This window comes from Lupinus angustifolius, chromosome LG13 (genome assembly GCF_001865875.1).
Source record: "Lupinus angustifolius cultivar Tanjil chromosome LG13, LupAngTanjil_v1.0, whole genome shotgun sequence".
Classification (NCBI taxonomy): Eukaryota; Viridiplantae; Streptophyta; class Magnoliopsida; order Fabales; family Fabaceae; genus Lupinus; species Lupinus angustifolius.
The window spans coordinates 16,192,661-16,208,077 of record NC_032021.1 but is presented as its reverse complement, the minus strand read 5'-3'; the positions used below and the strand labels follow the sequence as shown (position 1 = coordinate 16,208,077).

At 31.7% G+C, this 15,417-nt stretch overlaps 1 protein-coding gene across 2 annotated transcripts; it reads left to right on the top strand.

Moving 5' to 3' along the window:
* LOC109363285 (B3 domain-containing transcription factor ABI3-like) lies at positions 9,228-14,808 on the top strand. Of its 2 annotated transcripts, none has more exons than XM_019609498.1 (6): positions 9,228-12,361; positions 12,878-12,970; positions 13,119-13,219; positions 13,341-13,393; positions 13,499-13,575; positions 14,243-14,808. In XM_019609498.1, the coding sequence occupies exons 1-6, from the start codon at positions 10,412-10,414 to the stop codon at positions 14,423-14,425; spliced, it is 2,457 nt and encodes an 818-aa protein (XP_019465043.1). In that variant the 5' UTR covers positions 9,228-10,411; the 3' UTR covers positions 14,426-14,808. The 2 variants fall into 2 exon arrangements, with proteins under 2 accessions (XP_019465043.1, XP_019465044.1); XM_019609499.1 differs by having other exon boundaries at positions 13,347-13,393; positions 14,243-14,807.

Sequence of the window (15,417 nt, the reverse complement as noted above, 5' to 3'; positions counted from 1 at the left end):
CTCATTCGTAACCGACTCCCGAACTCTCTACGAGCAGATCCATCTTTTTTTAAAAATTGATTTTTCATGTTTTTCCTCTAAAAAATATTGATGACGACTTCATTTCATTTATTTGCATATTTATCGCCACACCAACAAAAGTGGGGTAGCGACAATATGACGACTCTACTGGGGATGGTTGAGAGTCAGACATTTTATGATCGATCATGTGGATATTGTGTTTCATTATATTAATTTTACCCATTTTATTTTTGATTTTTTTGTTACTTTGTTTTACCATGCTTATGTGAATATATTTAACATTTGTATATAGAAGTTGTGTTTCTCTATCATGTACAAGTTTTGAGGTGATTTAATGAGTTTATATGCATTTTGTTGTTGAGGTTTGTATTAGCTTGTCGTCATTGGGCCTCCATGCACATTTTGATATTTTGCTGGTGTATCATTCAGATTGTAACTGGGTATTATAGACATGACTCTCATGGTGTCTCATACATCTTCATGTCATATTTGTGATATTCGGGTCGTCAACTTTCATTAGTGTCGGCAATCCGGAGACCTAGAATAAGTCTAGTACCACCAAATTATGCATATATAGACCTTAGAACTTTGTCTTAGGATGTGGCCTTTTATACCCAAATTAACCTTGTAGGATCAAGTACCCTTATATAGGATGTGGAAGTATACATTTTTTTATTTATTTCATATTTATCACGAAGTCGGGATAAACTTATATCTCGCATCATAGTGACTCACCATCACATAAGCCTGAGTGGTGTAAGGATACTACTACACTTGGGTATCATCACACCATGATGGAAGGCTCATACAAAAAAATCATTTCATAATTTCGTCCAAGGTTAAAAAAAACATTTCATAATCATTGCGCGACCTAGGAAAAATATCGCAAATGAAACTCATGTTTTCAACATAAGAGCTCGAACAACAATGAAGGCTAACAATTCGCAGAATGGGGAAATCTCGATGTCAACATTGATGAGGTGGAGAGCAGACATGTTATGTCGAATGAATTAGTTGATCCTTATCTCCACTTCACTATCAATATCTTGGAGGAAGGCAAAATGTTCATGAACAACGATATATGTCCTTATGAAGATAATGATCTTTTAAAGAATTGGTAGTCTCAGTCGGCAATTGATGTATTTGAATTAAACTAATTATTTGATTATGTTGTAATTAAGGGTGGAAACAGGCCAGGCCAGGCTAGGCTTTGCCTTAAACAGGCTAAGCTTATATAGCACATAGGAGCCTGGGCCTGTTAGCCTGTTTAAAAAAAATTTCAAAGCCTAGGCCTGACCTGTTTAAAAGTTTGGTCTGGCATGTTAGCCCGTTTAAAGGCCTATTATACTATATGCTCATGAAATAGGCTACCATGTCTACATTTTAATGGGCTTATAGGCTTATTTTTAGTTAGGCCCATCTAATTCCAATAATTAAATTATATTTTTATATACATTTTTATATTAATATTACACATATATAATAATATTGCTTATATTAAAGTAGTATAATTTCAACATTCTTATATAATATAGCTAAATAGGCCGACCTGTTAGGCTTTATAGGCCTTTTAGGTGGCCTAAAGCCTGGCCTATTAAGCTAAATAGGCTTTTTAGAAAGCCTGGGCCTGACCTGTTCGTGAAAAAAGCCTGGCCTAGCCTGTTATAGGCCAGGTAATAGGCCCTTGATAGGCGGCCTGACCTGTTTCCACCCTTAGTTGTAATTCACGTGCTTTGAATTTTATTTGGACTTATATTTATGTTACTTGAGACAATATCTTAATGAATTTGCATGAGTATCTAATATTTTCTCCTCGTTCATCCATTTTTATCATCTCCATTCTCGTATATTTACCTTTATTCCATTCCATTGTGAATATCCATATTTTGTGTCTCATTTCTTTCCTCGATGTTTCACAAATCAACACATGTATCATAATTTTCTAGAGACTTTGTCCAGTTAGAGGGTACTTGAACATTTATCAATTTATTCTTTTATGGTACCTGATAATGGTCCCATTGAGTTTGGTGATGGATAAGAGGGTCAAAGGGTAAAAGACGAGTTAACGAGAAAAATGGAGGGAAACTAAGAATGAATGGCTAATATGGTATTAGTTCCCAAGAAAAGGAGGGAAACTGAGAATGTGTATAGACTAGAGAGAGTTAAACAAAGCAAGCCTGAAATGTGATTATCCCATCATTCTCATTGATATTTTAGTCGATGGTGCAGATAAGAGTCATAAGTTATCCCTAATAGACAAATATGTTGGGCACCATAAATTTCTAAGAGACAATAATGGTGTATGAGATGGAAGCTGTTTCACCAATAGAAGTAGAGATTCCCTTGTTAAGAGTCTTGATGGAAGTAGAGCAAGAAGAGTCGGTATGGTTTAAACTCAAGTATAATCAATTGCACATGATTGAAGAGAAAATGTTGGCAGTCATTTTCCATGGTCAATTATACCAAGGTAGTGTGGCGAGAACTTTTGATAAGAAGGTTCATCCTAGAGAATTCAAAAGTTGGGGACTTGGTTCTTAAAAAGAACCTTCCAAATCAAGAAGATGCTTGTGGAAGATGGGCTCCAAACTACGAAGATCCCTGCATTGCCGAAAATGTATTCTCAAGGGGGCTCTGGTCCTGAAAGATATGGATGAGAACATTTTACCCAAACATGTGAACACAGACACGATTGAGAGACTTTATGCCTAAAAAATAAAAAGAAAAGGAAAAAAGAAGAAAAGAAAGTCCATTAGGTTGAAAACCCAAAATGACAAACTAAGTAAAAATTAGGGTATCAATAAAAGCCTACTAGATTAAAAACCCAAAAGGGCGACCTAGGAAAAATTGAAGCATTAAAAAAGCACTTTTTCTTATATAAGTTTGTCACACAAGGGGCGAACCAAGATTCTCCACACGTTTGTGAATCAAGTAAGAATCATAGAAGCTTCGAGCAATGTGGGAAGAACTAAGAAGTTCTGGGAAAAATCAAACAAATTCAACACAATGGTCTAGTTATTCGGCTATCTCGGAAAAGCAATTGATGAATGGAAAAAAGTTAGGGTATGAATGAAAAACTCGTTAGGTTGAAAACCCGAAAAGGTGACCTAAGCAAAAATTAGGGGATGAACAAAAGTCTGTTAATTTGAAAAACCGGAAGGGCGGCCTAAGCAAAAGTTAGGGCAATGGAAGTTCAATTCTCTTGAAAGTCTACCACCATTGGGGTAAGTCAAAATCTTCCATATGTATACACATCTTGTTGGAATTGTAGAAGTTTCGAGCATTGTGAGATGGAATATGAAGTTCTTGGGAGAATCAAACAAGAAACTAGCACAATGGTCAAGTTATTCGGCTGTCTCGGGAAATCAATTGATGAATGAGCAGTTACTTTCAGCCACGCGCGCATATGAGTGTGCAATAAAATCAAAGGCAGATGGAGGAATTGAGGGTGCAAGCAACAATTCCTATCTCACTTGGCTCCCTAAATGAGGAGAATGTGAGGCTTCCTTTGATTTTGTTGCACTCTCAATTCATCTTTCCGCCTTTGAAGGCTTCAAAATTGATCATTTATCTCATGCAATGTTGTTGTAAAGGTCGTTGTCCTTAGGGACACGGTTGGACTTCTTTCGAGACTATACATTTCCTCACTTTCTCTCAAATGTGTTTAATGTGTATCACTCTCTCACATTTCTCTCAATTTCTCCTTGGACTCTTGATTGAATCAAGTTAACCAAGAATTGATTCCCAAAATAGCGTGATCTAAACATTTATAAAAAAAATATGATTGCTTGTTTTGATTTTGAGATAAAGAAGAATTGAAATAAATTTTTTTGAGATACTTTTTGTTTTTTTACGTTTTTTTACTTACAACAAGCTAGCTCTGATTTCCACTTGATATAAACCTCCTTGATGTGGGTTGTATTTGTTGATTGATCATTCTTACTTGAAAGTCTTTTTGCCTTTGTGATTCGATTTTGTATGATGATGATTTCAGGTATGTGTATGTAAGGTTTGGATCGGAGTTTGAGTGGATTGTGTATGGATTGTTTGTGTTTGATTCGACTAACGTAAAATAAAGATGGTTATAGAATGAGATGTTGAATGCACCACAAGTACGTGTGTTTGATAAGCCAATAAAGTTAGCCACAAGGAAGAATCATCAATAAGAACAGGGTCTTGGTTCAACCAAGAACCTAGGAGAAATTCTCAACTAGAAGGAAACAATTTTCAAATAAATGCAAACATGCATTACTCATGGCAAGTAAGGTTACAAATAGTGGTGGCCAGCCAACACATGGCTCCACGTGCAAATATGAAATAAATTACAATAATGAGTCTTTCCTTACTACTTTCCTCAGCCAACAACTTAAGCATAATCTAGGTAGTAGGTACAATGTATTCTAGCACTAGAAAGTTTTGTGCCTATGAATTTCTCTTATTTGAAATTTGACTCGAGGCTCTCTATATGGAAACTTGTTGTGTTAACACCTCACGTGGTAACTTTCTTGGTCGGTTTCACTCATAGAAGGTAATGACTCATGCTATTGATTGTTGATTCGTTGTATACGCCTTGACTTATTTTTGGCAAGGAACAATTGTACCACTCAGCCTTAATGAGAATAAACTCATGTGCTCCTTTAGAAAGATCCATAACCAAGTCCCAATATAGAAGCAAATGACTTCTTTCCTTGCTAGCTTGAATGCTTGCACACAGCTTGAGTCAAAAAGGAAAAAATGAAACTTACCACCGACCATCTTTATGGAAAGAATCCTTGAGTATTTGAATTCCACTTTGCCTTACACACCTTCTTCACATGATCTTGGCCAACTAATGTAGAATTATGCCACACAGATTTGAGGTCATTATGGAAAGAAAGAATCATACCACACGACTCTTTTATGGAAAGGAATTCAAGTTATGAACTCAGATTCTTCCCTTGTGCTTCACGCCTAGCTTGATGTGAAAAGAATCTTCTTGACTTGATGATGATCACACGACCTTGACCCATTATGACAAGTTTCAATCATACCTCATTGGAGCTTATCATTGTTTTCACACCTATCTTCTTATGGTAAGAATTCCACGAGTTCTTGATTGGAACACATAGCAAAATCATGTCAAGTCCACATTTAGTTATACCTGTCTACATATGGTAATAAAGTTTCATGGCACATGGTCAAAGATTCGCGCTCACTAAAATAAGCGCTTTTGAATATATGATTTTTAACAACGCTTATTGTAATGAGCGCTATTGATATGTCACCTTTAACAACACTTATTTAAGCAAACGTTGTTAAATAGATTTAAATCAACAACACTTACTTAAAAAGTATTGTTAAATATCAAAATTCTTTAAAATTATTTAGTTGTCATATTATGTTCGACTTTTGATAATGGAATGACAAATAACATAATTTACTTACCAAATATGAGTTTTTGTTATGTCAACACATACCTTAATATTCTATTTTAATAATATTGGTTGGTGATTTAAAATATTTTTTTGAAGTAATAAACAAATGCATTTTTCGTATATGTATGATCAAGTTGTGTTATATATGAAAAACTAGCATATGGGTTTCTCTTAACAATTTGGATTATTTTCGTGTAATATTTACTCGAGTTATATCTTTCAAAATAAAATTAAATAATTTCATAAATACATATTAAGTAATAACTAAAACAAGTGTTTTTAAACATGACTTTTAACAACGCTTATTAAAACAAGAGCTATTAAATGTGTGACTTTTAACCGTGCTTATTATAAGGAGCGATGTTGATATGTCACCTTTAACATAACTTATTTATGCAAGCAGTGTTAAATAGATTCAAATTAACAGCGCTTGCTTAAACAAGTGCTGTTGAATATTTTAGGCAAACATACAACATCACTTTTTGAAGAAAACGTTATTAAAGTTATATCCACGTATCAAATTTAACAACATTTATTTAAAAGAACACTGTTAATTATTTTCCGTATTGTATTTAATAGCGTTGTGCTAGAAAGCGCGGTTAAATAACCGTTGTTAAATGCGAGTTATGACATAGTGAGAGTTTTGGTGTGCCTTCTTGATTTTGGCGCTGGTCATGGGCCCTCCTAGCTCACATAGCTCATCTTTATTGATAGGCCTTGGCGGGTTCATATCACTTGTATTGCAAAGTAATAGACTCAATAGTTTGAGGTAGTTTCCAATGCAATTTAAATTTCTATTTTAGATTTCATAATGGTGCTCTTATACGCCCTGAAATTTCAGGGATTAACATGCATATGATTTTGGTTGTTATCTAACCTACTTATCTATCAAGTTCAGAAGCATCTTTTTTGGGCAACGCAAGCTAAAGTATTTAAAAAATAATTAATATTCAAATAAATTGTGATATAATGTGATCTAATATCTTAAATAATATTGTAATGTGATTTATTTAAATTGGTATAACATATTAAGTTTTTTTCTCTCACCACCAGCTTCTTTATTTAAATTTTTTATTTAGTTTTATGATTTAGATATATGTTTTTATTATTTATCAATGTGGCAGCATGTTAGTTTTAAAATGGATATGACTTAAGGGTTTGTGCGAAAATAGAAAATGTGTTGTTCATGCTGACTTTTTATCTGCAGACGTAAGCTAAATGAGTTTTATTATTTGGACTTTAACATATTGGATAATATGTAGAGAAAAGTCTATATATACTGACAGTGTAAAAAAATTTATACTGTCACTATATTATATACATTTATTTTCAATAATCATGATTCTTATATAAAAAATAATACAAATAAATGGTATATAATGTTCTGATTGTGTATAAAATTTACATTGTTAATACATAGATATTTTAAGTTTCTTCAAAAAAAATAAAATAAGTTAATAATTTAAGTTGGGAATATAAAAAAGTGGGTCCGAAATTTTGGTCACCGTTGGGAAACTGACGAAATTTCATACTTGATTTAATAATTTAAGTTTAAGGTAAAATTTAATTACGAGCAAAAAAGTATTCATTAACAATGTAAGCTTCTTCAAAAAAATAAGAGGAAAACATATGTATAGACAATGTAAGAAATTTTTACACTATTTATATATAATTCACCATCTATGTTTAATTATATTCGACTCTTCATAAAAATAATGAAATTGTGGGTGAATAATATATCGATTGTGTATAAATCTTTACACTAATTAGGTATAGAAATCATACTAAAAAATAATACAAATAAATAATCAATGATGTACTAATTATGTATAAATTTTTATACTATAATGTATAAATATCATGTCTTTAATAATTACATATTATATCATTTACGTTACTTTTTAAGAGTTTATAATGATTAAAAATTAATGGTGAATGATTAACTAACAATATTAAAACTCTTACACTTTATGTGCATACATTTTTTCTTATGTATTGCTAATAATGTATTATCTGTGCGGTGTCAGTATAAGTAATTATACATAATCAACACATTATTCATCATTCATTTGATATTACCTTTTTGAAAAGTATATGATGATTAAAAATGAATGATGAATAATAAACTGACAATGTATAAAACTCTTACACTATCAATATATACATTTTCTCTCTATCATAATGCTAATTACTAATAGGTTATAATTAACAAAAAAAATCCTTTTAAATACTTTACTAGGATATAGGTCTCCCAAAAATATATATCTTAGCCAACATTCCTTTTCTAGATAAAGAGGCCATTTTATTATTTTGACTCTAAAATCTTTTTTAGTCAACATTCACACTTAATCATTAGTGACCATTTAAAAAGTAATCTAAATGAATGATGAATGATATAATAACTATATATAAATTTTTACATTAACAATGCATAAATATTACATTCGTTAATGTACTGACAATGTAAAATACTTTACAATGACACTACATACATATTATACTATTAAGAAATGAAAAAAAAAATGTATGCACTAACAATATAAGAGTTTCATACATAATTCACCATTTATATTCAATTATCGTTGACTCTAAAAGTTACACAAAAGAATCGTTGATAATGTATATATTGTCATTAAATCTTTAGAGCTATAATAAAATACATAAATATTATACTCTAATAAAAGAGTACGGATCTACTTACTCCTTTACACTTACTCTATATCATAGACATTAATTATATGAATATCTAATATTTTAGATCTACTCACTTATTTGATTTCTCAAGAATTAATGATCAATATGTAAAATAAATTTAAAAACTTACTTTTGAACCAACTTGATTCTAGCAAGAAAAAATGTAAAAAAGTAGTTCCAAAATTTCACTTGCGGTGATTGTTAAATAGCCAAAACTTAATTTCATAATGACAGTTTGAAGTCCCATGTGATGCCATATTAATACTTACTCAATTGGAAAAAAATGTATGCAATGAAGGTTAAAGTTTCATACATTATTATTATTATTATTATATTATCGATCATTTATGCTTATATGATATATAGATATTGCACAGTAATGAATTTCAAGTAACCATGAACAAAGTCAAAATAAATTAAGTTGCAGGTCCAAGCTCTAATATAAGGATTAAAATAAAAAATAACATTACTTTATACGAATTAAAAATTAAAATATATTTAAGTCATACACATATAATTTGTTTTAATACGATTATATTACAATGATATTATATATTTAACGAATAAAAAATCATTTACTATATCATATAGTAGCAATTGTTTTTGCTTTGAACTTACACTATTTTTTTCTCTATCATCAAAATATTAAATTATCGTGATAATGAATATAACCATTTAAAAATTGTATGTATATTTATCTTGCTAGCATCATTCAAAATTTATTAATGTCATAACAAACTTTCTCATCTAGTAAACAACTTATTGAGTAATCACTAAACATAAATTGTAACCAGTATGTTAAATTACACGGAGTAATCTCAACTATAATCATAATATAATTATTACGAGAGATAACTACTCATTCCGAAAGTGATTAATTTCAATTCAATGTTTGATTCTTAAATGTGTAATATTTGTTAAGAGAGACAACTATGAATTCCGAAAGTGATTAGTTTCTCAACCAGATATTAGCCATAATTTTGGAGAATTATAATTCTGCAACTTAACCATAACAAGGAATTTAAAACCCTAGAAGTTGAAAAATCTTTGAAAGTATGCCCTACTTTTTTGATTTCTCTCTTCCCGTGCTTTAATTTATTTCTACTTCAAACCTCATCATTATGATAGATGAAAATTAATGATCTTAAAAAAATTCTCCCACCTGCATTGTTCAGTAAGTAATCCTTTTCTCATAAAAGACTGTGGCACCGTTTAGAAGTACCATTCATGTAAGAACGTTTGTATTTGTATGTGTATTATGCACAAAAACCGGAGGTGAGGTTGAGAAACTAGCGGCACGAGGTTTTGTTTTATTGATTCTAAATCAAAAACTGCTTTTATCTCTCTCTACAAATAAAAAACCACCCTTTCTCTCTCTTACTTCATGTCTTGTTTTTTTAATGTTAAACTTACCAAAACTCATTTGAACTTATCTTAGAAAAATAGAGAAAATAGTGAACAAAAAATAATAAAGCTTTGTACATTGAAAAACTGAAACTTCCAAGAAGAAACCAGAACACACACACATGAGGGTGGTTTTTTTGTCTAAGAAAGTTTCATGCTCATTTTAAGTCCTTCATTGGGTTACTGTGTTTGAGAAGAATCTCTTCTTTGCTATATTTGTTGCCACTTTCCATTCACAAATATCCCTCCTCCTTCTTTTCCTCTTATGTAACATTTATTATTCTCTTTTGGTTAGAACTTTTTTGAGTTTTTCTTCTTCTTATAAATTCAAATCCTTTCATCTTCTACACAAGTTTTGAGTAGTCTTATGCTCTTCCAAATTCCAACTCTTCTGTGTTGCATGGTTATTATTTTTTGTATAGAATTGTTTGGTTATTTGTGTATGATAATGACACAAATTTGGAAATATAAAATATAAAATTTAAGTATCCTATTATAGGATAGAGAAAGTGACTTTGTTAATCTTATTATATTGTTTTTTATGGTACCCAACTTGTTGATCCTCTTGTGGATTGTGTTGTGTTATAGAACCAGATGCTTTCTGTTGCTTATCTTCATAGGATTTGATATCAAAAGCAGACCCTTATCTTCTTTGCTTCCTTAATTGGATACAAAACTATCAGATTTTTACCTCTTGCAATTATCATTACACAAAAGATAGAAGAAGAAAAAAAACTACTCTCCCATACTTCTTTATCTACTTTCTCTCTCCTCTTATTTCTGTGTGTAAACTTTCATACATATACCATCATATATCAAACCTACAGAACTCAAAAAAGGGTTTCAAAGTTTCAAACTTTTTTTGGTTTCAAAGATCTTTGATGAGATATATGGAGTGCAGGGTGGAGTTAGAAGGAGTAGATCTGCATGCATCAGGAGTAGTGGTTAATGAGAACAATAATATTATGAATAACCACCACCACCACCTTGTTGTTGGATTTGAAGAAACTATGGCTGCTGCTGAGAGAGATATTTGGCTAAATGGTAATGATGATGATGATCTACTTGGTGTGAATGATCCTTCTATGTTCTATGCTGATTTTCCTCCTCTCCCTGATTTCCCATGCATGTCTTCATCTTCTTCTTCTTCATCAACTCCAGCACTTCCTGTTAAGACCACAAATTGCACCACCACCACCACCAGAACCACCTCGTCGTCTTCGTCGTCTTCCGCCGCATCTTGGGCTGTTTTGAGATCAGATTTTGAGGAAAATCTTGAACAGAATAACTACAACTGTTGCATGCAGAATGAACATCAGCAACAGCATGATCATAATCAGCATGATGTATATGATATAGGGCCTGCAGGTTTGTCCTCAAATGCCTCTATGGAGGTTTCTCAACAGCATCATTACCTTAACCACCAACAACAAAACCATGATCCTTGTCTTGATGGTACTGTTGGAGATTGCATGGATGAAGTGATGGATTTTGGATACATGGAGCTTTTTGAAGGGAATGAGTTCTTTGACCCAGCATCTATTTTCCAAAGTGAAGAAAACCCTTTAGTGGAATTCACACAGGTTCAGACTGTGCCACAACAAGAGGAACATCAGCATGCAATGTTAACACATCATTATCAGGAATCTACACTACTACAACATCAAGGGGTGACAAATGAGGAAGATAATGATCATCATAATCAGGCTCTTATGTGTGCAAAGACTACCAACAACAACGATGTAGAGATTGTCCAAGGAGAAGCTGATGCAACTGGTGCTGGTGTAGATGATGAAATGAGTAGTGTTTTCTTGGAGTGGCTCAAGTCTAACAAGGATAGTGTCTCTGCTAATGATTTGAGGAGTGTGAAGCTGAAAAAGGCAACAATAGAAAGTGCTGCAAAACGTTTAGGTGGAGGTAAAGAAGCCATGAAACAATTGTTGAAGCTTATTCTTGAGTGGGTTCAAACTAGTCATCTTCAGAATAAAAGGCGAAAGGAGAGTAATGAATCAGATCTACTCACACAATTTCAGGATCCTATTCAAAGCCAAAACAGAAAAAACACTAGTTCCAATCTGCATGTTGCACCTGATCAATCAAACACTTGTTTCAACCAAACACCTTGGGTTTCTGTGTCTCAACAAAACTATGGAACAGCAACAGATCAAGCTCCTCTTATGACAGTGCCTCAATCATTTCCACAACAAATGGTTGGTGGTTATTTGGGTGATCCTTACACAAATGGTGGCACCGCTTCAAATAATCACAACCCTTATCAACCTAGTGCTGAATATCAAATGCTGGAATCAGCACCTACATGGCCTCCTTCTCAGTTTACTACTGTTGCTAATTCTCAATATAATCAGTCATTTGGGGACAGCAATCTTCACCCTCAAATGCCGGCTGTGGCAGCCGCATTTGGTAGTGGCTATGGGAATCAGTACCCTTATCAGTTTTTTCATCATGGCCCTGGTGGTGATAGGTTGATGAGATTAGGCCCATCGGCGACAAGAGAGGCGAGGAAGAAGAGGATGGCAAGGCAGAGAAAGCTGTTATCTCATCACAGGCACAACAATCAAAACCAGAATCAACCCTTGGATCCACATGCAAGATTGGGAAGTGATAATTGCACCACTTTGTTAGCTCCTGCTCATGCAAATCAAGCCAATTGGGTGTATTGGCAGACTATGACTGGTGGGGCAGCTCCTATGGTACCAGTTGTTCCGGTTGAGCCGCCAGCGGTACAACAGGTGGTTGATCGGACCACCATGCAAACCCAGAATACACAGAATTATCATCAAGGCCGAGTCTCATCGGATAAGCGACAACAGGTGGGGTGGATCTTCATTTCATCAGCTAGTGGAGAAATTCATGCATATACATCTGAGAGTATTAGGCCAATTGCATCCTTGATTAACATATTTCATCATCATTATTTTTTTAGTAATTTATGATAATGATAATTAACATATTTCATAGTTGGTTATCATCACATTTTGTTGTTAACTTGATTTGTTCAATAGAGAAATTCTTGCATAAACATTTCAAGTATTTATAGGTCAATTACATCATTGATTAACATAATTCATTACCAGTATTCTTTATCTATTAACTAAGATGATTGTCTATCATTTATGACATTGAACTAGTATTTCGCGTCCATTTCGTAGAAGATTCAATATTTTGTGTTGACGTAATAGAAGTAAACGATGTTGTTGACGATAGTGTTTAAATTTTTGTTTTTATTCTCTTTCAATTTATGAACATTTAAGTCGTGAATGCTTTTAGTTTTTGATCCATGAATAACGGTTTTGTTACGTGTGGATGTGTGTTTGATTAATTGTCAGGGTTGGAAACCTGAGAAGAACTTGAAGTTTCTTCTGCAAAAGGTGTTGAAGCAAAGTGATGTAGGAAGTTTGGGGAGAATTGTTTTGCCAAAAGTAATTTTTTTCTTTTAGCTTTTTTCTCTAATTTTTTTGGTACATTCTCTTTTCTCTTACAATACTTAACACTTGCTATATATTAGTATATACTTTAGATAAATGTAAAGTCCTAATTTATCATCATTATTTTGGTAAATTTGGATAGAAAGAAGCAGAAACCCATTTACCAGAACTTGAAGCAAGAGATGGAATTTCTATAACAATGGAAGATATTGGTACTTCAAGAGTTTGGAACATGCGCTATAGGTATTCCAAAATTCATTAGCAAATTTTAGTTTTTTTCCCATTTATTTATATATTTTTTATTTTTTTTCTTGTTGATACATTTGAGACTAAAATTTTTCTTTTGAATAATTTCTTCTTGGAGCATCAGATACTGGCCAAACAACAAAAGCAGGATGTATTTGCTTGAGAACACTGGTTGGTTTAATTTCTGTATTTGATTTCAACATTGGTTATTTTTATTGTTTTTTCTTTAGTTTGAATTGAATTGGGTTTCTCATATATATTCATTTAATTTTGTAGGGGACTTTGTGAGAGCTAATGGACTCCAAGAGGGAGATTTCATAGTGATATATTCAGATGTGAAGTGTGGCAAATTTGTAAGTTTTCTCTATTTCTTGTTAAATCATTGCTTTGATCTTTATAATTTCATTAAATTTTAAAATAAATTACTAGTTCAAAAGTTTTTAATTACTTCTAAATAGGTCTTTTCTGTCACAAAGTTTAGAGACTTATTTTCAAAACTCTATAATTAGTGAGGATGTATTTAAAACTTATTTAAAATACTGAGAGTAATTTTAATTTTTTAAATGTATAAACCTATTTAAAATACTGAGCGTAATTTTAATTTTTTAAATGTATAAACTTAATTAAAAATGTAAAATATAGACACTCATAATTTATAATAAAACATTATTGTGTCATTTGGTCCTTATACTCGAACTAGTAAAAAGGTCTAATTGTTGTTGGTTGTTATTTTTGAGAAATAAATATATGTACTAACACTATAATAGTTTTTAAATCGTTACAACATTAACGACAATTCATATGTAATCAAAATTTTAAATATAAGTAATACAAATTAATGGTGAATAACCTAATGATATAGAATAAATTTTTATATTAACATTACATATACATTATACTCTATTGTTTTTGGGTGTTTATAATTTTTTGCTTGAACTCTAAAATTTTATGTGAATTTAATTTGATTGCAAAATTTGGTAATTGGTTGAGATATTTTTTTGTTTTTTTGGGTTGAAACAGATGATAAGAGGAGTGAAAGTGAGGCAACAAGGGATGAAAGCAGAGACAAAGAAAGGAGGAAAAATGCATAAAAACCAACAACATGGGAATAATAATGCTGCAACTACAGCTGGTGCTGTTGCTGCTATTAATAATGGCTCTTCATCTTCACCTAAGCATAAAAATGAAAAGCTAGCAAGATAATATACTAATAATAATATATAATACTATATTAGTACATTAATATATATTATATTTATATTAGTAAAATAAGAGACACTGAAGATCATGCATGAGGTTTGAACAAACAAATGGATGGTTGAGATCTTCTTTGGTTGCTTCTAGATTGCAACCCTAGATTCTCTCTTTTATGAAAACTGCTTCACAGTGCCCACAGAATAGTAGTAGTGTTAAGTAGTTTGAGACTTGAGCATGCTTTATTCTGTGTTTTGGGTTATATATTTTTGTATTTAATCGCAATTGTAATGTGAAAAATGTTGTATGTGTTTAGTATTGTTGTATATTTAATCGCCATTTTTAACATTAAGTTTACATAGAAAATAACGTTGTGGGTTGTTTTTGTTATCATCCGAATATTTGTTAAGTATCTAGTGTCAATTGAATTAGAATTATTAGGGGACATATAACACTTATTGATTTTTTTTTTCTTACTTAATATGCAGCAATTTCACTCGATAACATATCAAATCATGTTCATGCATATTGACTTTGGAGTGTAGTTTTCTTCTACATGATTAAGTTTCTAAGTTTAGAGTAAAGCGAGATTATATTTGTGCATTTTAAAGCAGTATTTTATATGTTTTGTGTGTATCAAAGTTTAGAGCAGTATTTTTAAAATGTGTTTATGTACTTTCTTTGACACGTTATATTGATAAATTGGTTTATGAATCAAATGAGTAAAATATGATGTATAAATTGAGCAAAATGTAGTTTAATTTGTTAGCTTTATGAGGATATATGTGTTATATACTTTGAATACATAGAAGATTTGTCAAATTTTGAAGCCCTTATAAGTTTTGTTAATTTAAAAAACAAAAGCCCTTACTTTTTCTTGAGCAAGTCTTATTCTTTGTCACGCAATTTACCCATATATTTCACAAATGTTTAGGAAGAATCCTAGATTTAGGTGCACCCGATTCTGATTTTTGAGTATTAATCTGGATTTTTACATTTTA

Bases quoted from the DNA above. Each gene is read 5' to 3' on its own strand.
- LOC109363285 (XM_019609498.1), top strand. From the start codon at position 10,412: ATGAGATATATGGAGTGCAGGGTGGAGTTAGAAGGAGTAGATCTGCAT. The intron at 13,394-13,498 runs GTTGGTTTAATT...TTAATTTTGTAG, and splicing joins GTATTTGCTTGAGAACACTG to GGGACTTTGTGAGAGCTAAT. The intron at 13,576-14,242 runs GTAAGTTTTCTC...GGGTTGAAACAG, and splicing joins ATGTGAAGTGTGGCAAATTT to ATGATAAGAGGAGTGAAAGT.